Raw genomic sequence first — 24,879 nt, 5'->3', positions numbered from 1 at the left:
TCATGTTATTGACACAGTGTGTCGTTTTTATGACACTGGTAGCAAGTGTACTCAATGTGTTTCCACAAAGATGTTTTGTAGGACACGAGATCATCTGCCCCAAATCTAACATAACTAGTCTACCTACTAAACTACCAGGAGTCATCACCAAAGTTTTACTCCAAGAAAACCGCATCCAAACAATCCATGACCTCTCTTTCTTTCGGCACCTCGTTATTCTAAATCTTCGCCACAACCTCCTCACAACATTTCCATGGGAATCAATAAACCATCTTCGCCGTCTTGCCAACCTGGATTTGTCCCATAACCTGTTATCCTATGTAAGGCTTGACTTGGCTAGTGGCAATTTGCAATCTTTTTATATTGACCTATCTTACAATAAGTTGACCACGTTTTCGGAGGCAAACTTGGGTATAGCGGCTGTTCTTCGCCTGCGGGACGCATCGTGGTTGCATATTCGTCGCTTTATTCATGGTAACCAAATTCACTGTGATTGCCGTATGTTTTGGTTGTCAGAAATGGCCTCAGCTTTTGACAAACGCCTCCAGGCTATCCCACAGTGGTGCCCAGAAGATAGGGGCCCGTTGTATGCAGATTTTTGTTCAAATGGGGTGCCGAAATGTAGTAGTCCAGGTAGCTTGAAAGGTGTTCCAATCCACCGAGCAAACCTGCGTGCATGTTCTGCCAAACAGGACGTAAGCACCGACAACTACAACCGAGCCAAAACTGAACTTCGCGTTTACAAAACAGATGCCATAAATACCACTACCACAAAACTTCCCAAGACAGAGAAACACACATCCAAAGCATCAAAAACAACAAGCGTTAACCCTGTAACAGTTATCATCATATTGGGTATAGTGTTGACCATTATCATTCTGGCATGGCCGATCATGTTAGTCAGAAAAAGGTTAAACCAAACGAGTGAGGATATGATATGCAATGGAAATAGTATCCATGAGAAGGACAGGCCATACCGGTGTAAGAGTATGCCAAAAAGTTCCCAGGATACCGGTACATTTCTTAATCCTGTTTACAGAAGGAGTCGCACCGTAATTATTGAGTCTCATAGTCAAAAGCCTTTCCCACAAACTTCAGGTTCGATCGAACAATCAGAAAGTTCAGTTGGCCCAATCGGTCAAGACAACAACCCTCAAAATGCAGGCGAGCAAGCATTGTACCATATTAAGCACAGGGCCGTTGTTACACCTACCCATGACAACATCTATGGCAGAAACAAAGGTAACAGTCAAAAATCTTCATTTGAACAAAATGTAGGTGAGAATGTATTGTCCGGTAATGACACCATTGTTACACCTACCGAAAACAACATGTATGGTAGAGTCAAAAGTAACGTTAACAGTCAAGAATCTAACCCACAAAATGCAGGTGAGAAGAATTTGCCTGATAATCAAGACGAATATGGCATTATTACACCTACGCAAAACAACATCTATGGTAGAATTGGAGGCAACAGCCAAGAATCTAACCCACAAAATGCTGGTGTGAATGATTTGCATGATAATCAGACAAAAGATGGCATTGGTACACCTACACAAAACGACATCTATGGCAGTAACAGTCAAAAAGCTGACTCCGAAAATGCTAGTGAGAGTGGTCTGCATGATGATCAATATGACGCCATTGTTACACCTGAAAACAACATGTATGGCAGATTTGAAGGTAACCATCAGACTGAAAACGGCCCACTTTACAATTGATAGATTCTATAATGAGGTCAAAGAAAGGGACCTCCTTGGGTATTGCCATCGAGACGTAAAAACACTGAAGTTTAGTAGTAGTACTCTAGCCATTTGCCTTCTCTATTGGATACAAGATTATGTAGCAAAGTTACGTAGCAAAGGATGATGAAAATGTGCTAAGAAATGGTGGTTAATGTCAATAGCAGACAGATTTCCTTATGTTGCCTTCATTATGAAATCTACGTGGCCATGAAGGTTGAACAGATGACCCAGAGTATGATATGGGGAATAATCTACGCTTCAGATTCATTTCTTTACATTTTCGTCTTTTTCATTTGATTTTGGTATTCTACGACATTGGTATCATTTTCCAATATTTTTCTTGCAACTTACAGTATATATTTGCTCATTTTGCAGCTGTTTTGTACGATTTACAGTATGGTTGAAAATGGCCAACATTTATGCGCGCACGGATGTCATCCATATAATCAAATCAACGTGGCCTTTTCGACAAAACAAGAAGTACAGAGATCACTTCACAGTCTCATGACTTACTGATAGATCACGCCACTGCACTGTGTGCTATCAAATCAGTCTACAAATGTGCCTCAGCGCAGTCTTAAAGGTTGAAAGCTGATTGAAAATTGTTGCCCTTTGGAAATAAAATGATCCAATGACTGCAACAGACCAGTCCAATTTTCAATCTGAAAAAAAGGCTGACACCCTCCAATGTGGAATGTGGAGTTGGTGGGTTGTTTTTCCAGAAGCTGTGGGCCATGTGAACTAGGAAGCAATTTGTCTGGCTGTGACTGATTCCAATCTGAGTTTTGAGGAGGTTGGTTGGCCGGGATGACGCTTTTTATGTCCCTTGGAATGTTGTTTTTGTCGTGTAACGAAAATATATCATGTACGGGAAATGTCAGTGGCAATATAATGTACAACTTGATAACTTAGTTCAGCCTAATAAAATCACAGATGACTATGAATAAAATGCAATGTAAATACAAGCTGAACAAAAATACAAAATTAAAAAAAGTCATTGGTACAGCATTTACATAAAGTGCAACTTGAATATTCTTTTAAACTTACATCGTATAAATATGAGTATGAAGAAAAACAATGTAAATACATGCTGAACAAAATTACCACTTGTGTTGGAAAAAGTTACTGGTAGAATTACATAAAGTGCAACTTGAAAACTTTTTTTTGAATTTACAGATATGAGTATAAATGAATACAATGTAAATACAAGCTGAACAAATACATCTTGTATGGGAGAAGTTCGTGGTATAATATTATGTAAAGTACAGCTCGAAAACTTATTAGTTTATTAGTTAGTAATACAATGTACATACATGCTAAACAAAAATGCATCTTGTACAGGAAAAGTCAGTGGCATAGCATTACATACAGTAGCAAAGGATGACACTTGAAAAGAGTCTTTCTTAACAAACTGCTGCAGCTATGATGAAGTATTGTAAAACCTATGTATTTGTTTCTTGTTTGTAGGGCACTTTATTTGCATTCAATGTCTGGAAAGAATCGTAGAAGCTAAGCAATTGAACGATCAGCAAAATATGTGTTGAGTGAAAATAAATAAATCTGTATTCAAGATTTTTTTGTACTGGTGGCGATTTTGATCCACTTGTAATCAGTCTTGTCCATGATATTGAACATCATCAAACTCAGGCAAACATGCCTGTCCTTGGTGCTGAAAGCCATCTCAACTCAGGCAAACATGCCTGTCCTTGGTGCTGAAAGCCATCTAAACTCAGACAAACATGCCTGTCCTTGGTGCTGAAAGCCATCTCAACTCAAGCAAACATGCCTATCCTTGGTGCTGAATGCCATCCACACACAGGCAAGCATACATGTCCTTGGTGCTGAACACCATCCACATTGAATGTAACGTTACTATGAACTTTTACCTAATCTCAATTGAAAAAAGCATCTTACGTTCTAGAAACTTTCATCTGATTTTATCTTCCAAAATTCAAAGCGACTCATTTTTTAAAAATCAAAAACGATTAAAATGCCAGGCACCACGCCTGCAGGCGGCAGTATCAAACAAGATGGCGGGCGCCACTAGGAAATTTTGGAACAACGGAAATTGTTTCCTCAGAATTTCCTTACTACGGCTGCCTTTCAAGTGAGCTCTTCCTAACATTTTGTAGTGAGGCTTGGTTTACCAGCAAGTCATTATTGATAAATAGCTTGGAATATATACAATGCTGGACATGATCATTTATCCTGTTAATTGATAAGATTGACTTAATGAAGCAACACTTACTGTTCATGTAGTTTTTAAAACTGCTTGGTTTACTGAACTGAAGCCAGCTGCCTTCGAGTGTTATTCAGTTGAAATTCCCCAGTCTGGTCTGGGTGAGGTGTGGCACTAATCTGCTGATTTCAAGGTATCTTAAGGTTTTATTCATCATTAATTTGCAGTCTGCAACATGTTTTAACAACATTTGTTGGTGCAATAGACCAATCTTATAGCCCCGCCCCCCATCAAAACATAGAAATGCAAAATAAAACCAGGAAGGTGCAAAGATTTGGCTGACATGCAGCTACTCTCTCATTGGTCAAACAGCTAATTGGCATTCTCTAATTGGCTGTTGTGATTGACAGTCAGGATGGGTCAACTGCTGTGTAACCAGCATCCTAACAACCAATAGGGAGCTTTTTTTTAAGTACAAACTTTGATCATTTCCAAGAACTTCTGTAAAGATTGTTCATGCAGACAGCATATTGCAATATGATTCTTATTGATTGTATTAACTTGTTGTATGGATTGTTTTCATGTGATATCTTATGTGAGATGTATTTTCATGTTATTGTTTGTTGATAATATTGCATGTTCACCTTTGAGTGACTGTTACCGTTACTGTAATTTTGCTGTGCCCTTCTTTTATCTCACTAACAAATGCACTCTTGTCTCCAATCCAAAGCAGGTTTTAGAACTTAAATGTTGATGCATCTTGTCTGATAATGTGCATGTTTGTGTTGTTATTTGTGTATGATTTGGCTTGTGATTTTTCTGACTGAGTTTTTCTTCTTTACCATAGACTGTGGGAAGGTGATGGTGTAACAATTTCCTCTAGGTAGTTACTGACCTGGCAGGTGTCCTCGTCTCCCGTACATGTCTCCGTACTGACGGAGGTGGGGTTCTGTAGACAGGTGTAAAAATCAGGTGAACTCTCCAGGTGCTGGCAGGTGTAGCAGCTGAGACCACAGCTACGTCCTGTGAGAAAGAAACGTTATCATTTTCTACATGAATTGATGAGTACATTCCCGTCTGATACTACACCGTCTGATCATAGCAAAACTAAACCTCTTGCTTTCCACAAAATCACTTTTAATGGAAAATAAACATCAAATTTGTGAGAATTTTCATTCGTCCTTTCCTCCGTTACAATGCTAAAAAAACTGTAGCGATTTCTTTCTTCAAGAAAACCTGTCCCTGGTGCTGAATACCATCCACACACAGTCTAACATACCTGTCCTTGGTGCTGAACACCATCTACATACAGATACACCTGTCCTTGGTCTAAATGCCATTCACACACAAGCAAACACACCTATCCTTGGAGCGTAACACCAACTTTTCATTATTATCTTGCTGTAGATCAATTGATAATAATGAAAAGTTGGTTTCTAGAAGACTTTCAAATTAAGAATTTGGTAAAAGAAATGAAACATAACATACACAACAAAATAAAACAAACAAACAAATCAATTTATTTTTTTATGCTCTGTTCATTGGTGTACTAACGAAGTTTATCGACAAATTATAACAATTATTAATCTCATATGATATGAATAAACTTGCGTAAGATACAAAAGCCTCTGCTTATAAGATGTTCGTTGTGTCTTTCTGAGGTTGTTGTGGAATACAGTATAGCACCATATATAGTTGTCCACATTGGGACTGAACAAAAACAGCATTCTTGAAATGTCATGATGTGCATCTAATACTAGTATGAGCTAGTGTTGGACATTTTCATCATTATTATTACTATTACTCTATCGCAGTGACTACAGTCATAAATTTAATTTTTTATCTGAGATTACATTTAGAGATAGATACATAAAGTTCTAATTTTGAAACACCAGAAAAGCTAGAATTCTCTTTGAATTCCTAGAGTCATTCACACTACCAATCAATGTGCCAAAAATTACATTGATGAGTGATAAAACTCACTTTGAAATCTGTAACACTGGAAGGATTGCAGTTAAAACAAATTGCAACTTTATAGCTATTGGAAATTAAGATCAAGAAACCATTTCAATTTTTGGGGGCAAGAAGTTATATAGAACACTCAAACGTAAAGAAAAAGTTGTATTGAGGTAGGACATGTCAAGTTGGTATTTGTGTTGAAGTGTGTTTAACCCTTATTTCCTCTGCAAAAATTAATCTGAAAACTGATTAAAAGTGCTGATTAAAAGCACTAATTAGGCTGCCTAGTCAAAGTCAAATGACATATGAAGACCATTCTCTATTACAGTTACCTCAGTACACAATATAAAAGTACAAAATGCTACGAGCTAGGTATCACAAACCCTAACAATTGGCACCTGTAAGCTAGCCTTCACTACATGTACATTAGCACCGGTAGTACATTCTAAACAAACTGCAGTACAGGGGAGTGTTGCTAGGAGGTGTTGCAGCCCGTGCTGTTTTACGAGCTAGGCTGGCGCGGCGGCTGCTGTCTGGGGTCTGCGATGATGACGCCAGGCCGGGCTCCTCTCACCGGCCCGACCGTCCCGATCTTGGCGCGTACGGTGTCGGTGATCATCATACACACGCGACAACGTCCAACCATCTTCTCCATCTCCGTCACTGGCTGCTGGTTACGAACCATCTCTCTCACGCGCCCGTCCCGAGGCTCGTAGGCGGGCTGGTTCCGCAGTGGGTCGTAATCACTGAAGCAAGACGAAAAAATCATGTTGTAATCCATACTGCAAACTGACAAACTTCTTTCAAATAGCAACTTGTTTTAGTTAGGACACACCAATTCAATTTGTTGGTTATTGGATTTTTAAAATCTTTTTTTCAAATCAGAAAAAAATGATGAGGTGAATCCGAGAACCAATTAATTTTCCCCCACCCGTGTGCTGTCAACCTACTTTGACCAGGCAAACTGACAATCCCACAGCTCAGTCACCCAAAACAACTCAATATAAGCAGACAATACCTGGGAACAGACGCCAGCCAGAAGCTGAACTTGTTGGCAAAGAATCCGCAGGTCCCCCGGGCTCCGTGACACTCGATGAAGGGGGCGGGGCGGAACCTCTCCAGACAGCTGCCTGGGCTGGAGAAGATCTGACCACTCCCCTCTCCGGCAGCCGTGTGCTGGGGGAAGGAAACGCTGATGTCATAAACAAGAAATCACAGATTTCATATCTTGAAGTCTACATTTTTGTATCTGTATAGCCAGTATACATGTACATGTAACTGCCCCTTGTCATCACAACACACCAGACTTCAAGGAAGTGGCTTCCTGAATTCCCCCATGTTGACTGGCTCCCAGCCAGATTCTGAGACCTTTCCCCTCTAGTCATCCTGCCCGTCAATCTTCCTACCCAAGTGCTGTTAAGATACTCTGCCTGGTCAAACAACACTAAAAAGCCCCTCGTTTAATTCACATTACAGCACCTGTTCTAGTGTTGAAATAGTATATAATTACACAATACTTCACCTTTTTAGTGAAGTTTAAGTATCAAATATCAGTGCACTTGCAAGAGTAATCAAGATAAAGGTATCAATTTGGATTTACCATGAAGAAGCTGAATCCTTCCCACAGACTCTGCCAGCTGTGTTCCCGTGTGGGGAGGGGACAGTCGGGAATGGTGGAGCCCTGACTGTGGAACGCCATGACAGTAGAAGGAACCTCGCACACCACGCAACGGGAGATAAAACGGAGGACGTCGATTCCAGAGACCGGACTGTCGGGGATCTCTTGTTCAGTGGCAACGGTGGATAACCAGTAGGTCTTGTCGTCACGAGTGGCGTAGTGACAGTTGAAGTTGATGTCACAGAACATGAAGGGCATGGGAGCGAAACGTTGTACACACGAGCCAGCAGTACCTGGTAAAAAAACATCAATAATGAAAAGTGTCAATCATCAAAATATCCGGGTTACTTCAGTTCATCATTAGTAGGGTTGTGCATGTAATGTCTGATACACAAAACATAATCATTAAAGAAACAGTGATTTTTTTATCACTAAATTGATATCTATTAGTATGCAGTTTTTTGTCTAGTCATACAATACAAAAACTAAAGTCCTGGGTGCCCTTTGTCAAACAGATACAAGACATAAAAAAATCTGGATGATTGTATATATTGTACATTTAGGCCACACCAATTTAATTTGTTGGTTCTCGGATTCGCCTCTTCGTTTTTTTCTGATTTGCAAAAAAAAAAAAAATTGATTCTGGTCCTGAATCAACTGAAAAATGCTCATGTTTTGCCCCCAACAGTTGAGGAAAGTCCTTTTCTTCCTAGTTGTTACAGTTTTCCCATCTATCATTGCAGTGGTTTGATTAAAAGTTCAAAATTCAATGTTTAAATTTTAACCCGGCCTTTTATGTTGACTTCATGGCTCATTTCGTAGCATTTAAGCCTATAATAGGATGCCTAGACCTGTTTTTATTTTTATTTTTTTTCGCCCTGTCGCTTCATATTTTTTCTGAAAAAATCCGAAAACCAACAAATTAAATTGGTGTGGCATTAGCTCAAAATATGTTCAATGCCTTGGAACATACTGCGGTGCTGTATAATGACAGAAGAATAGCAATCAAGAATCCTCACCAAGGTCCTGTCCGTGAGCTCTCTCGTTCCCCTCTCCGTGAAGCAGACTGTACCCCTCCCACATCTTTGTCATTCCCGGCAGACACTGCGGCACCATGGTGGTCTGGCTGTGCCGTGTCATCAGGTCAAATGTTCTGGCGCCTCCCTGACCTGGGAGATGTCAATGATAAAGAAAAGTTTTGGTACCAGATTGTGTTCAGCACCAAGGACAGACGCCAACTGAACATGAAATAGGAGATTTCAGACTTCCAGGAAGTATAGTTCCATGCAACACTCTTGCAAACACTTCTGGACCCAATAAGATGAAGGTATATACTAATAATATATGAGAACCTGACAAACATTCAAAACAAGAAATAAGAGATTTCAGATTTCTGGGAGGTATGCAATTCTCAGAATCCTGAATATGTTGATCAGTAATTCCTGCTGGCTACTGGACAGATTCTGAGACCTTCATGCTCATCCCATTGTCTGACCCTGTGACCAACTGTCAATCTTCCCCCCAGATGCCCAGATATGTTACATAAGCCTCCCAGAACAATACTTTTGTACCAACACAATCCGTGAATAGTTTCATCAGGTTATTCTGTACCAACACAACATTTCCATAACAGCACAAACTCTTTGGATGACCAATAGATAAACTGATTACCTTGCAATCCTTGAGGACCAGGTCGGCCTACATCACCAGGAGGTCCTGAAATATGACAGGGACATTCTTGTGTGAGATGTGACAAGACTTAAACTTCAGCCTGCTATGCCTATGGTAGCCATTTGGTACCAAATCTGTTTTGGTTCCGAGGTTAGGCAGCAGAGAGAAGGTTAACAGCTAGCAGAAATGGATAGATTAGCAAGACAACATGTCAGGAAAATTGGTAACATGACTACCAAATGTTCCTTCTTTTCACCTCTTTTATTTTCTCAGTGTTTTATTTCTACATTTGCTTAAGTTTTGATAGATTACCTTGAAGTTCATAACTGCTTTAATACAGTAATTGTTACATGTTATCCCATATAAATGACACCTACCAGGAAGACCTGGTCCTCCAGGCAAACCAATGCCTGATTCTCCTTTTGGACCTGTAGTAAAATAACAGAATAATTCATGAAATGCATCATAACAATGCTACAATGCATTACAGTAGAGCATTTCTAATTCCTGCTAGATTTCAATTAACAATTGTTCTCATTGACAGCACATATATTTGGTTGCTATCACTTTAGTCTCTAGATAATTTCTGTAGGGGAAGTGCAAGAGTCACTCTATTTTAAATTGTTACCTGCATTTCCAACAGATATGAGAAGGAACCTTTCTCTTACGAAGTTGACACTCCAACAAAAAGACTATATCGCAAAAACAACAACAACAATATCCTGTAGCCCCATCCTCATTGGTCAAACCATTAATTGCCATGCTACCATTGGTTGAACTGCTAATTGTGATGGACAGTCAGGATCATCTATTGGTAATACTATGATTTATATTGAAAAGAGTTAGAAGCTGACAGAAAGTTTACCTGGATTTCCTGGTGCACCTGGGAAACCTTGAGCACCTAGGGAAGTAATTGAAAGAGAAGAAATAGTCAAGTTACTAACTTTAAGTGACTGGTGTTGTAGACAAATGTAGAAATCTCTGTAACATCTGCGGGTGCAGACATAAAGGAAAGCACTAAAGACATTTGTAAAGCCAGTAATTATGACTGTTGAAAAAATCCAAAACAGATGAATCATCAATAAGTTCTGATTATTACCTGCAGGGCCCCTCTCTCCAGGAGGACCAGGCTGACCAAAACCTGGTGGTCCTATGGGTCCTGAGAAAGGGTGGAAATAATACAAAAATGTTGGTCCATCAAATAGGGACTCTTACAAATGAAAAATCATTGCATAACATGTTGATTTATCCATATACTCGCAGGTAAGTTATTTCATTTGCATCCACTTAATCGTTTGGAAGTATAGTGGAACTTATGAATGTCACTGTGTTTTTCTTGTGTCAACAAAGATTGTTGTGAGTGCGCCAGAGGAAATACAAGTTTTCTTTTTCAGTCATCTTAACTGATTTGACCATAATAGTTTTATAATTGTGTTCTTACCTGGGGGTCCATTCAGTCCAATTTCTCCCTTAGGACCAAATCTACCTGTGGAGGAGTGAAGGCATGGTTAGAAACCAGGATAAATTCTAACATAGACAGACACTTATACATATACTTGGAATGTCTACATGAAGGTAAAACAATTAATAGACAGTATCACACAGCCATACACCACACTCAAACACACATGGACAAGCACACCTGTCCTTGGTGCTGAATTCACATGCCACCTCCCCCCATACACGCAGACACAGCTGTCCTTAGTGCTGAACACACACCCACATGCCACGTCACACCGCATGCACTCACACAGACAAGCGTATCTGTCCTTGGTTCTGAATTCACATCCCACCCTCCACACATAAACATGGACCCAGCTGTCCTTAGTGCTGAACACACACCCACAGCCACATTACACCTCACATGCATAGGCCTCACAGGCAAGCATACCTGTCCTTGGTTCTGAACAGAAAAGAAATGGACAAGCACACCTGTCCTTGGTGCTGAACACACAATGATTAACGTCTTACCAGGTGGCCCAGATGGTCCTGCAGGACCTGGAGGTCCAGGTGGCCCACTGACACCTGAAGCATCACCTGGAGCACCTGGATTGTAGAAACAATGGGAAAGTTTCAACTACTGTAACAATCTATCTAGGATATCTAATTGTAGACACCATTGCAGGCATTTTTGTCAGTGAATACAGTGAGTATCATATCAAGAGATACTCAAAACTATGGAACTCCCAAACACATTTTCCTGACAAATACAATCCTCAAGTTTTTTAAATAAACATTCACCGCCATCTTTTGGCATAGTCATACATCTGTCGGATCTCCTAGGTCAATGCCTGGAAGTGTTGTTAAATAATCCGAATCACAATGTACTTAAAATTGTCTTTGTAAACAAACTGATTCCAAACACAACACTAATGCTATTTTTACCAATGGCTGCTATATTTACCTTTAGGTCCAGGGAAACCCATCACTCCTCTCTCTCCTCCTGCCCCTGTACAACAAGAAATTACAGATTTCACACATGGGGTTTTCCAGGACGTGTTATGCATTTTTGTCAAAGTATTGGAACTTGATTGTATCATGCAGAAATACCAGCCCCTATGAAAAGGGGCCCTGTTTGCCTGAATAGAACAATTTTTGAGTGTAAATAAAGGCACAAACAATACCGTATATATTCCAGTATATATCCTATTGAATTACAACATTGATAATCCCTGATAGGATTGCATGGTGTAACTAACTCCCACCTTGGTTAATGTTTCATACTACTAGTATGATTACATAGTACATAAATTTTATAATGTGAGAAGGAAAAAAGATGCATGTATTAAATCCATACCTGGTGGCCCTGGCAAACCGGGGTCCCCTCTGGTACCTGTGTAAAATGTACAGAACTCAAATTAGACATTTCAGACTTCCGGTAAGTAGAGCTGTGTACCGGTACGCAGTACCGATACTGTACCGGAAAAATTGATTAGGTACAGGTCCAAAATACCTAATCCCTCAGTACCGGTACTGTACCTAAACAATTTCACACCAATTTTATGCCTATTTGTGACCTCAAATGTGTAAATAGCTGGTTAACAATGGGTGCCTGTGTAAGGACAGTGTGTTCATGAAAACAAAAACATCTTAGTTTTGCCTATATTTTATCTGAGCATTCGCCATAAACAAAGAATAAACCTTAACTATCAAGTTTATTTATGTTTTTTTGTTATTGAAGGAGTTCAGAAGAGCATATAAATTGGTCGAATTGTTCAGGTACAGGTTCAGGTCCGGACCTGTACCTAAACCTGTGTACCTGTACCTGTACCTGTACCTAAAATTTGTTTAGGTACACAGCTCTACCGGTAAGTATTCTGGGGTTTTCCTGAATTTTGGGGAACGACCAAGAAGACTATATGACATACTTTAGTCAGGACTAGGATAGAAACTGTGCAGAGTTGGAGGGTCCCTCATGCAATCCTCGGCTTCCTGAATTTCCCCATTTTCAACTGTAATTCCTGCTAATTCTGGGACCTTTAAGGTCACTCTATTTTCTGTGTCACCTTTTGGTCACATCATTCTGCTTGTCAATCTTCCCCCCATCCACATACTGTCAACCTACACTGTCCAGACAAGCAAAAACCAACCTGAAACAACTTCAACTTGTCATACATATAGAAATGAATTATTAAAGTATCTTTAATATTCTAACAGGCAACATAAGTCATAATGGTAACATCTGTTGTAATGATTACTTACCCTTTGGTCCAGGGCCTCCAGGCAATCCATTTACACCTTAGCAGCAAAAAAGACAGTCAACAACTCAATAAGGTCACTCAGTCCATAAATTAACAATTTTGTTAAACTTGATGATTTCCTTCCTCTTTACTTTACTTTACTACAACAAGTTGAGATGATAATAATCCACCTATGCAGCACACAAAGTGAACATTATGCCAACAATAACTGGGAGCCTTCTTCATAATACATACCCGGAGCTCCCTGTCTTCCAGGGTTCCCTGGTGGACCTGTAACAGTAATGGTTCAACAAATTACACGTCATGATTCTATCATTTTAGTATTATTTTACCAAGGAAACTGAAGTGCATCATAGTGTACTGCAATGACACAGATTGGAACATTGACATGGAACATAAAGCAATAGGAATACCGTACATTTACTACAGTAGTAACTGTGTTGCACTTTTCTACTTATTGGTGGAACTGAAAGATGATTACCGTCCAGTCCAGGGTTGCCGGGCAGTCCTGACTCTCCTTTGGTGCCAAACCCAGATGTTCCCGGCGGGCCCTGCTGACCCCGGTTTCCAGGAGGACCAGGCAGACCCGGTGGACCGGCTGGACCTGATGGTCCCGATGCTGATGGATCACAAAAGATAGAGACAACAGTTACTCTAAATCTCCTATCTTAATAATAGCTGTTTTCATCAGATAGAAATTAAAAATCGGTTATAGGCTCACTCCAGTAAAGGGGACCATTCTTGGAGCATACCATATTCATTATTGACATATTACTAAGTTACATAGATGGGAGGGAGTGCTACCAGCTACCATGCTGGATTACCCTCCAACTAAACTAACTTTCTGGGTCATCTGTGTTTACACCATAAGTCAGATAAAGTACACAAAACTTCAATACAGTGCAGTAACTGCTGTTTGTTTCATATTATGGTCATTTGTGTTGGGTAACTGCAGTCCTATAGCCTGGGTGCCATCCGAATTTGTAACGGCTCCCCCGATTTTTTCGGAGGAGCCGTTACAAATTCGGATGGCACCCAGGCTAGCAGTCCTATGATTGCTGTTGAAAATATTGGCCTACAGTGCCTGAGTATATAGTTGGTCCTGAGTAATTCTTATAACCTTGTTGAACTGAGGCATTAGCATAGTTACAAAAGGTATGTAGGCCAGATCAGGATTTTGGTAAGCGATCCTAAGCCTGTAGTCTCCAGCTAATTCCCCATGGCTCAGGCATGTCAGGTACTCTTTTGTGTGAGGTTATTTGTCCAATATAAACAACACTTGACTAATCCTACATCAGTGACTCATTAGGCTACTAGACTGACACAAACCTACCTGAATGTTTGCACCAAACCAGGGCACATATCCACACAAGCATAGCAGGAAAAGTCAAGTTTTAAAGTTACCGATGCATGTTATACACACAGTTACATATAATATGAATGCTAGAAATTCCACCAATACTCACTTTGAGATTGGGGTCCAGGGAGCCCAGGAACACCTGTTTGAATAGGAGAAACATAGATTCTAAAACTACTCAGTACCTATCTTTACAAACTGTCCTTCTTATAAAAAAAATGACTGTGCCTGAACTCCATCATCAGTAATAATATTCTTGGTACAATAGCTCTCACTCTCTCTTTATTTTTTATTTCTCTCACTAACTTCAAACCCTCATAAGCATTAAAAAATCTTGATGGTCTAAGACTCTATTAGAAGCTTGAACATTGAATAATATTGAATTATCAGAGCTGTTTATTATATAATTACCTGGGTCTCCTTTAGGTCCCTGTATTGAAAAAAAAACGAGGCAAGAAAACAAAAAGTTACCGTCAGTTTTGGTATACATCAATTTTGAAAACAAACTGTAAGAGATCAAGGAAATGGGATAATATGGAAGGTGACAGAGGAAATTACAAGTAATCCACCAACGGCTGAGTTTAAAGCATTAAACCACCAAACAAGGAAGCAACCAATCATTGATTTATATCTACATGTATTAACAGGTGTCTGTGTTTTCAACCATTTTCCAACAACGTCATCAGTGTATCTGCCCAGGAAAATACATGTAAGAGGAAACAGCACAAGAAAAGAAACAACTTACACAGAGTCCAGGCATACCCATTGGTCCAGTGTCTCCAGGGTTTCCCTACAAACACAAGACAATTAATTTCAACCAACCAGACTGTATCATAATTTAACACCTTTTTTGCATTTCTATGTTTTGACAGAGGTGGGCAGGGTTATGGCATCATTCTATATATTGAGAGACAGTTAATGATACAGTGATTAAATTAAGTAAAGTAATGTAAAGAAAATTTCAACTTCAACTTACCGGTTCACCCATCATACCAGGAAGACCTTGTTGTCCCTGTTTGAGAAAACACACAGCAGCAAATGTTAGACATTTCTTGTGAAAAGCTTTACTGTACAGCATTAAATCATTGCAATGTTCAATTTTCATTTTACGATGGTGTACATAAAAGGACTAAACTTAGTACAGAGACTTGTAATAAATAAAACGAGCAATCTGTAACACTGGCCATGGGGTTATGGCAGTGGTTACATCTCTGTACAAAAGAAGCTGAGTAATAATCAAGACTTTCTGACAGGTGCTTAGTAAGAAAGTGATTCTAAACAGAAAACAAAATTATTGAGATTTGGTTGATAAGTTGGATATTTTTAACATAAGAAGGAGATTTGGTTACCCTTAAGCCCTTTTCTCCACGTAACCCAGGATCTCCTGCTGCTCCCTTCCCTCCTTTCCCTCCCTGTAGTCCACGGGGTCCAGCTGGTCCTGCAGGCCCAATAACTCCCTAGGAGGAATAGAATTACTGTAATTCCTGAGGTATACACACAAGAAACACAAAAAAGCACAGAAATAAACACACCAAAACCAACTTCTGTTAACCCAGAACATAAAATGGTTGCAATACTTACAGGTGGTCCCATCTGTCCTTGGTCTCCCTAGAGGTAAAAAAAATCAGTGGTTGTAAAATATGATGATGTGCCATAAATTATGCAATGACATCTTCATTTTACGAGCATAACGGTACATGTAAGCTATAGGTGATATGATTACACACAATCAATTTTGGAAATCTATTATCATGTCTCTTACTAGGATTTGTCTGAAATGTCAAATGAAAATTTTAGAATATGACTTGAGAGTCAATTATAGTGTTTCACTTGAGTCATATTCAGTTAATTTGCATCACCAGAAAATGTTTTAGTGAACAGTTTTACCAATAAGATAGTGGCTGCATGTCTGTCAAATATTAATTTTGCATTTTTATTTTGCATCAAAGTGTTTTGACGGCAGTGGGTTGGGCCATCTGATTGGTCTATAACCCTTTCCTGTGCAGCCATAATGCTTAGAAATAATTCTCAGAAGGTGACTCACCCTTTCTCCCTTTGCTCCGGGGTCTCCGGGGAAACCCATGGGACCACGTGTTCCGGTTTCCCCCTGCACACCCTCGGGTCCAGGGAAGCCTGGAGCACCCCGCGACCCCGGGAAACCCTGATCAAACACATACACAACACTGATCAGCACAGGTCACGGACCTTGGACTGTAATGTCAACGTAATAAAAGGTAAAAGTACACACACTCACTGGTTTTTATCAGTAACAACACTCGGGTATAAATTAAAGGCAATGTCAAGTTGAAAAGCACTGTGCAATATGTTACTAAGTCTTATATAAAGGGCCTGAGGTGCAACATTTTTGGCCACAAAATTGGAATATTCCAGGTAATGGAATGTAAACTTTCTAGCACATTTGGATGACATTTTGTTTGAACTAAATAATCATGTACAGAAAAGACTAATTAATGTCCAAATTGTCCTGAACGTGTACTGAGCTCTTTTAAGATACATGTAGGTGTGCAAGTACATGTAATAAGTTACATAAAGTGGCAATTATTCCATACTTTTACACACATGCACACACAAACAAACACACAAACAAACACACACACACACACACACACACACACACACACACAACAAAGGCAATTATTCCATACTGTGACACAACGTACCCCTGCACCTGCACTGTTACAAAAGAGAATGTCAAGTTCAAAAGCACTGTGTAAGACACAAAAAGGCAACTTGGCACAAAGTACGCATGCAGCTGTATTATAAACTAGTTCTTTTTTATCAGTGACGACACTGTTAGGAAAGGCACTGTTAAGTCGAAAAGCATTGTGATACATGTACATGTGGGTGTGCATAGAGCAATAAGAAGAAAGGTAACTACATTTGTACATTGTACACCAGACTTTGACACAAACAGTAACTCACTGTTTTCAGTTCTAATGTACACTAACTTTTCTTGTCACCAAACTTGCCCCAAAACCACCTGTTGCTAAGTTACTTTCATATGACCTAATAAAATCCTTGTGGACATAACAGTGTTCTTCGTTGCCTGGACAGAGGGAATGAGCTGATATAATCTAACTCCATAGGCGAAAAGCAATATTACAATTGGAAACTAGTAAATGCATGTACGATTATGTAAAAAAAGGCTCAGCCTGCTTTTACACCAAATTTGAACCTAAAAGGATGCTCTTTGCTGGTAGATGTCTTCCAAAGCCTTCAATTTATCTCTAAGAGATGAGTATTGTCTTCTGTTTGGTTGTAATTAAAGGTATTATGTCTTATAGATGGCAATCTCGGCAAAGGCTCGTGTTTGTAGTAAACCCAAGTGTCAATCACATTGTACAGCCATAGACATTGATAAACACAATCTTTAGTCTCTCAAACACGTGCGTCTTTGTGTGTGGACAATAAAGTACCATCAGAACTGTCTGTGTCACAAATCATCAACTGCTTTAAGGATTGGGATCATTTGTAAACTTATATACCACCTTTTAACTGTTACTTGGAAGGGACACAGATAAATGTTGATGGTTAACTATATAGTGAATTGAAAAGACTTTATCATAATGCAGCAATGTGTTTACACAATGTGCATAACTTTAAAGTACTTATCATGCTATCTAAATACTTAACACCTTGGTAACAGGATAGGTAAGAAATATCCCTTGCACAATTGATCTTGACCTTTAATCAACCTTCGCCTGAATCAGAACTGTAACATGTTATACAAACAAACACAATGACTTTATGTATGATTGATAACCTCAGTACGGCATGTTTACCAACATCCATACAACAGACCATCATGAAACAACAGTCAAAGTTCAAAATTCTTGGTTTGTTGATCTTTCAACTTATGGCTTACCTGTAAGTTAATGCTTGATATAGTATAGACTCCTAGATTTTTTCATTAACAAAAGTATTAATCATACTAAATGGCTTCTAGCATGAGGAACTCCATAACAAAACTGGTTGTAGAAGGCTATCCACAGAAATTAACAGAAGACTGAAATGGCTTGACCAAGTATTAAGAATGGATCACACAGGGAGACATAAAACAACATCAAATTGGACACCTGTTGGGAAAAGAAAAAAAAGGCAGACCCAAAACCACTTGGAGAAGAACTCAGGGATCCATGGGATTATCCTGGCTATCAGTGAAGAAGGTGGCCAAGGACAAACCCAGATGAAAGGAATAGAGTTATGGCCTTATGTCTCACAAGGAATGAAGAGGATAATTAGTAAGTGGCTTCTAGCATCAGTACAATGTACATACATGTATGATAGAGTCCCATACTTACCCTGGGTCCAGGCTTGGCAGCACATGAACCACAGCAGTTGTTGTTACAGTCTCCTCCACAGTTGTTATTGTTGTTTGTCTGATGTAATAGGAAGAAATAAACAAACTTATCGGTATATCATCCAAGAATCCCCCCAAAATCAAAATATATTTTGAACTGGCCTACAAGTACTATCAATTTTTATTTCTTTACTAATATTTCATCAGGGCTTCTAGGCTTTAAAAAAATTTATCTCAAGACTTAGTATGTTTTGTGGCTTATTGGAAAGATAGAATTCTATGTAGCACCTAACATTTGCTTCATATGAAGTTAAATTCAAGTGATTTCAAAAGTTCCTGACAACTACACAGAAAACAGAAATTCTTCACATTTTTTCACTGGAATGAAAGGTCCTCTGTTCCTGAAATGTTTGCACGTGTGTTATCATTCAATGGCCCTCCTCAGACATGGTGTTTGTTTTTTGCAGGTTCTTGAGATAGCGGTTTCTTTTGAGATGGCCGTTATGAGATAGCACCTCCAATCTTACCTGCAGAGGACTATCAATAAATGGCAAATCCATGTAAGCATGTCTGAAACTGTCAGTGATAAGTGCCAAAGGTGCTTGGTATACTTTTGTTACTATTACTTATGGCTTCGATGAAACCCTATTAATTTTGACAGAAAGTGCTTATGATCTGTTTCTGACAATAGTCTCTTTCCAACACAGCTATAATTTGCAACTATGGTTATGGTGTCTTATTTCAGCTTGGAAACATACAGGTACTACACCAAAATATTTTTTTAAGTGGCCAAACTTTTTCTTGCTATGGTCCAGAAGCAATCTGTTGCCAATGAGAATAAGAAATTTTTGCCAGCTGCTTTGATTGAAATAATGTCAGGTGTATTCACTGGATGCTAAAACAAATGAAAGCACCATCAAAGCTGTTTATTTCTTTATTTGACTTTTCCAATGTGGAAATATATACTAGAGAGAGGGGAAACAAAACAGGTGACATGTAGAATACAACATGAGAAGCCGGATACTTACATTTGCGGCAGCAGCAGCACCGAGGTTGTTATTGTTGGTATTGGTGTTGTCAAAACCGTTTCCATTTGTTGCTCCAAAGCCAGGATTATACTCTGGGTTGTACTCTGGAATGTACTCTGGGTTGTACTCAAAGTCAACCCGCTGGGCCACTGTCAAGTAAAGGATCATTTATTAATCAAATTAATCAAATTAAATTGGTGTGGCCTCAAGAGTGCCATGCAATACTAGTTGCCCAAGTCTAATTTATATGGTCTGTTTAAGTGAAGGGAGGGGTGTTGAGTAAATTTGATAGCATAAATGTTGAATACCTCTGGTAGACTGAGTAACTAAGTTGGCAAATGTAGGAAGACAACAAACTGGGGACATTCCTATGTATAAAAATACCAGGAGGGCTTTTCACATCAAAATTTCACATAACATAATTCTGGCTATTTAGGTAGGAAACTGGCATTGTACACATCTCCAGCTCCATAGATCACAAAAATTGTCCATTTTCATTTCTGAAGACTCAAAAGTTTCTGTTTTCCACTTGCTAGATTTGCGTGAAGTGTGATTATATTGGATCGGGGTGAAGTCACAGTCTTGAATACGCCTTTGATGAACCAATCAGACCTAAGACATAAAAAAACAAGGCCAAGACTGATGGATGTACACCTGTCATCACAGAAGTGTGTTATGTCCACAGCCCATCCCATAATGTTCTATATAGGGGGCGTGGCTATAGAGCTCCTAATCCCACATCCAATAGTTACAGAGAGACTGTTTGACTGCATGTGTTTGGTTCACTTGTCGACCTCTCTTTTTGAAATCACTGCTCTGAACTAAACAAGGAAACAGAAATTTCAGACTCAGTGTTTTGGTTTCCGCGAATGTATTACTGTTGAGGGATATACAATGTATGATGTACTCGTAGTCAATCGGGTATTATACCATTACCTCTTGCTGAATTCCCCCATTGCCTTTGAGTAGCCTCCTTTTCCCACTAAACATTTTAAACTATTGTAATTCATTCGTTTTTAAAAGCTAGTAGTTATGTCAATCACTACTAATAATCAGTTTAGTTTGACCAATTGGGAGAATTGGCGCTGCATATGGTGCCCGTAAATTTCTTGTTACCGCCCAGTTTTCAGGATGACTGATGGGTGGGGTAATATTGCCTTAATACAGAGCACAAAAGGTCAAACGCAGGATATGGGGTCGGAAAAGGAATACGACATCGTTAACAGAAAAATCCACAATGAATAAGAAATTCACAAAAACTAAATATTTGCTGGTGAAATGGCCATCGGATAATGCAATGCTATCCCATGAGAACATAATCTTATTCTTTGTGAAGCCGCTGTTAAATAGATTAGGGAGCCTAAAACGTGACGAAGACACGTATTCAGTGGCGCATTCTCTCAATGTTGTTCAACAATTGAACCTCGAGGCCTCTGAAATGTACTTGCAAAACTCGGGCCATCCAAACACTCACTGGTGTCCTAACAACAACTATTGTTTGCCCGCGAACTAGTGTCGCCATTTGCTAAACAGTTATCCAGACGATATTTCGGAGTTTGCAAACGACTGTTATTAAATGTCAAAGGTAACTGAGGTGAAGCATGATGCTTTTTTCGTCTATGTAGTAGTGTAATGCGGCTTAGCTACGGTTCGCGTTTTCAGCCAAGCACACCCATATACTATTCTTGATAAGTGTGTTGGGTTCTTTTACGTACCGAGGCTTGACACCTGAAAGTTAACTAGTACATAATAAGTAAAACAAACTGAACATACATGCGGTTTCTATGTGCTAAAGTCTGTCCACGATAAAGATAAAATCAGCTTGTTGTTACAATACAAGTGGTGACCGCTGGCGTTATCGGACTAAGTACGCTGTTTTGGTCATTTACAAACGGATCTATCTTTACGCTAGACGTGTTCTCTTTGGGACTAAATAGGTCAGAGAAGTTGGACGTGTAGATTACTGAGAGATTGAGCCTGGCAACGCAAGAACTGGAACAAGAGGGAGACTGTGACCATTCTAAAGCTGTATAGGACTTCCAAAGCTGGGCACATTTCGATAAATGGCCTTCACGACTAAAGATCTACCGTCTTCGGGAGGCGGCAAATGCACTCTTCTTACGGACCAACTACCCTGGCATGCATATATATTATGTTATCTGCCTATTTGGCCAATTTCTACTCTTTCCAGCTGCTTCCAAAGCCTGGTGGAGGCTACTTTGCGACCTGCGAATTCGTTAGAAAATTCGATACAGTTGTTACGAAATTTCAAAACGGACGCTTCATATATTCTTTTAAACCTTGACGCTGCCCGTAGGTTTTCTCCACACACACAAATTATTCCTCAAATTGCAAAACCGCAAACCACGTGAATCGGATAGTCTTTCCATCGTTTTATTACGCCATATAGGCACACAATATAACGTTACGTATATTATCAGAGATTTCAAGTTAAGAATTTTGGACTCAAGATATCCGCGCTCTATATCTTTCATAGAATCTGGTGAGTGGATGAATGAATGAATGGATGAATGAATGAATGTATTGCTCGACAATAGTACACGGTACCAATTGTATGGCAACAGTAACAAAACTATCAATACAATAATACTAGTCTATTTTAGTCTATTACAATATATTCTCTCCTTAAAGCGCTACATGTATATTGGCCTAAGGTGTGTAGCTTATCTATAACCATATTCCTTATGTACTTTTAAACATTAGTTAGATCCACCAATCATCAACGCCATGGGATAAACAAATTAGCTTACAGATCGTTGACCACTCAGGTCGCTAAAACAAACGGCCTGATTGAATTAGTTGATTAGCCTGCTCTCTATTGACGCAGGTGCAGACACCTAACCACCAACCCGATTGTCAAAATTAGTTAGAATATGGCCATCTTGCAACCAATCAGGAGCGAGCATTTCTTGTTATTATGTTTGTGATACATTGAGTATTCAAATCTTAAACCCGTTAAAGTCCTAAAGTTGTCATAAATATGCAAAAACGGTCGATGTGTTCTTATCTTATGATTTATATCAATTGACGCCACTATTAACAAGTTTAGTTTAGTTTATAAAGTATAGTCTACCTATAGCTTAGATCTAGTTGAAACGACCTCGGTCGCATTGAGGACAAAAAGTACAGCCTTAACAACTTAATCACTGTTGTAAAACAAAAGTTGACCATTCGCACAAGAGGCACCGTACGTTAACTACCCGTACGTTTAAATTGTCGGTAATCTCCTAGTAGAAGTTATGCTTGTTTTTAGGCATTTTAGACGTTTTGACAGGCTTTCTATATCCAAAGAAAAATTGACAAAGTAGAAAGCCTAAAAATGTTCCAAACAAGCCTAGTCTCCGCTGGGAGAGTTACTAACAAACAGACTTCTATTTGCGTAACGATAACGACTCAGGAAAGGGGTCGTTTCCAGACCATTTCCCGTCCGAGTTGCGATGACCAATTGGGCGCGTGATTTGTTATCGTCTGGTGCAGAATCAACAGAAAACGTCTGGGCAGCACAACTTGCAGGTGTCGGGAAACATCTAGGACCGATTAACGCCAATGATCTTTCTATCACGTCACATTAACACTTTGCTTACACCTCTTATCAGTACGGCTAGGCAGTTTCCGATGCAGCAATGTGATATGCGGGTAGGATTAGGGTCAAACGAGCTATATCGATTACAGAACCGTGCCTATCTAGTTCTATACCTGAATGGGTTAGGGTTAGGCTCAGTCTGGATAGTCTCCACGTATCTGAAAACTTAGGCTTGCCCCAGGCACAGTTCTGGCCGGATACGCGTAGACTATCCAGAACCGTGACTGAGCATGGTTCTGGATAAAGCACGGTTCTGGATACAGCAGGCTCCACGCGTCTCCCATAGTCGGATTTTTCGTGAACTTTCAGCTCTTGTTTAAAGTTTATCGTCTAAACTCAAAACGATCGATGTAGATACAGTGTTTTTAGAGAGAGGGTAACAGCTCACAGTGCAAGACCGACGAAAATGCGAAAGCACGCGGTTGTGGAGAGCCTTTTCCTATCAGCCAGTCTGTTGCACCTACCTGTTTACCAAAGTGCACAATTAACAACAACTGTGATTGAAAACAACAAAAAAAGCATTCTAAACGTACCTGCACAGCTCAAAACTAGTGTGACCGTCACCAGTCCTCGTAAAGCGCTCCTCGGGCCCATGGTGTCGGTCGGTCCGTAGGGTCCTCTCCAGAGCGCCGGTGCCCGTGCCCAAATGCGTCGCCCTCAGGTGGACTAGCCTGCGTTTTTTCTTTACTGTCTATATTTGCTCAGACCTGCCCGGTTAGCATACAATAGGCGGAGCCTGATAGCGCTGAACCGGGGCATTACCTGACCAACTTTGTTTTCCCGCCAAAACAGCGTCAAAAGGTGATAAACGACGTTTCACTTGAGTTCAAGTGGTATGTAGTGACGGACGGATATATGTTTCCTCTGGGAAGTCAACTTGCAACAGGTCATTGCTGAGGGCGCCTTAAATCAACACAATAAACAAGGAGACGACAAACTTTAGAACAGACCGTATAATCCATCCTTGCTTTAGTTTACTTTGATATGTACACCGTATTTTCAAGGTGCAAGGTTATGTACAAGACAACGCTGGGTGGACCGCGCACAAATATAAAGAAGAATTCATACCAAATGTTTAGGTTGTAACTGTAAACAGAGCAATGTTTAGGGAGAAGGCAGGCTTTTTTCTCATCAATCGGTTACCAAACATCAAACAAAAAGAAATGTTAGCAATACATAGTTGTGGTAGGGATTGTGTGGTAACCGCGAGACACTAATCTAGGAAGATAATCTATGTCCTTAGTAAAACAATATAAACATAGGAGAACAAGTCTAGAAACATTATCCTCAACAGGTAGAACTGCAATAAGGTATGGGCTGATCAGGTGTAACCACGCCCCTTTCCGTATTGCACGGTGGTACATACCACCACCACGCCTACCCCACCCTCAAACACGAAACACACGCCTGTTTTCGGCATTCTTTATTTTCAATCCTTAGATTGTCTTTGCAACGCGCACACGAGTGTTGCGCTCCCTGTTCTTTGAATGAGTCTAGGTATCCGTAGTCACCGTTCTAAAACTCCCTCCCGTAACCACATCCGTGATACAATAGTTTTAAGTCGTCTTGTGATAGAAAAAGTTGTCTAAAGCATATGCGTCGACGTCGTACGACGTCGACGTACGACGTCAACACAAAAAGGTTCTTAAAATCGCGCGGTGAGTCGGCCACGTAGAGGGCAAAGTTTGCAAAGATC

At 39.8% G+C, this 24,879-nt stretch overlaps 3 protein-coding genes across 3 annotated transcripts; 1 reads left to right on the top strand and 2 right to left on the bottom strand.

Moving 5' to 3' along the window:
• LOC109478896 (slit homolog 2 protein-like) lies at positions 1 to 4,794 on the top strand. Its single transcript, XM_019780706.1, has 2 exons — positions 1 to 855; positions 4,772 to 4,794. Exons 1-2 carry the CDS (start codon positions 3 to 5, stop codon positions 4,792 to 4,794), a joined length of 876 nt encoding a protein of 291 aa, XP_019636265.1. The 5' UTR covers positions 1 to 2.
• A 653-nt stretch (positions 4,795 to 5,447) lies between these two features.
• LOC109479055 (collagen alpha-1(IV) chain-like) lies at positions 5,448 to 11,651 on the bottom strand. The gene is made up of 11 exons (XM_019780930.1): positions 11,577 to 11,651; positions 11,144 to 11,218; positions 10,614 to 10,658; positions 10,272 to 10,331; positions 10,038 to 10,073; positions 9,550 to 9,600; positions 9,173 to 9,217; positions 8,521 to 8,670; positions 7,484 to 7,794; positions 6,902 to 7,059; positions 5,448 to 6,629 (listed from the first exon to the last, which is right to left on the bottom strand). The coding sequence occupies exons 1-11, from the start codon at positions 11,596 to 11,598 to the stop codon at positions 6,386 to 6,388; spliced, it is 1,197 nt and encodes a 398-aa protein (XP_019636489.1). The 5' UTR covers positions 11,599 to 11,651; the 3' UTR covers positions 5,448 to 6,385.
• A 1,375-nt stretch (positions 11,652 to 13,026) lies between these two features.
• LOC109479056 (collagen alpha-1(X) chain-like) lies at positions 13,027 to 23,878 on the bottom strand. The gene is made up of 12 exons (XM_019780931.1): positions 23,717 to 23,878; positions 19,580 to 19,728; positions 18,553 to 18,630; positions 16,275 to 16,391; positions 15,812 to 15,838; positions 15,580 to 15,687; positions 15,207 to 15,242; positions 14,976 to 15,020; positions 14,642 to 14,660; positions 14,340 to 14,372; positions 13,355 to 13,492; positions 13,027 to 13,143 (listed from the first exon to the last, which is right to left on the bottom strand). Exons 1-12 carry the CDS (start codon positions 23,775 to 23,777, stop codon positions 13,067 to 13,069), a joined length of 888 nt encoding a protein of 295 aa, XP_019636490.1. The 5' UTR covers positions 23,778 to 23,878; the 3' UTR covers positions 13,027 to 13,066.
• Positions 23,879 to 24,879: the final 1,001 nt, after the last annotated feature.

The sequence above is a fragment of the Branchiostoma belcheri genome, unplaced genomic scaffold, assembly GCF_001625305.1.
Source record: "Branchiostoma belcheri isolate BF01 breed outbred unplaced genomic scaffold, Haploidv18h27 scaffold46, whole genome shotgun sequence".
In the NCBI taxonomy this organism is placed as follows: domain Eukaryota; kingdom Metazoa; phylum Chordata; class Leptocardii; order Amphioxiformes; family Branchiostomatidae; genus Branchiostoma; species Branchiostoma belcheri.
Note: the sequence above shows the minus strand (reverse complement) of the source record. Positions and strands in the feature narration are given on the sequence as shown.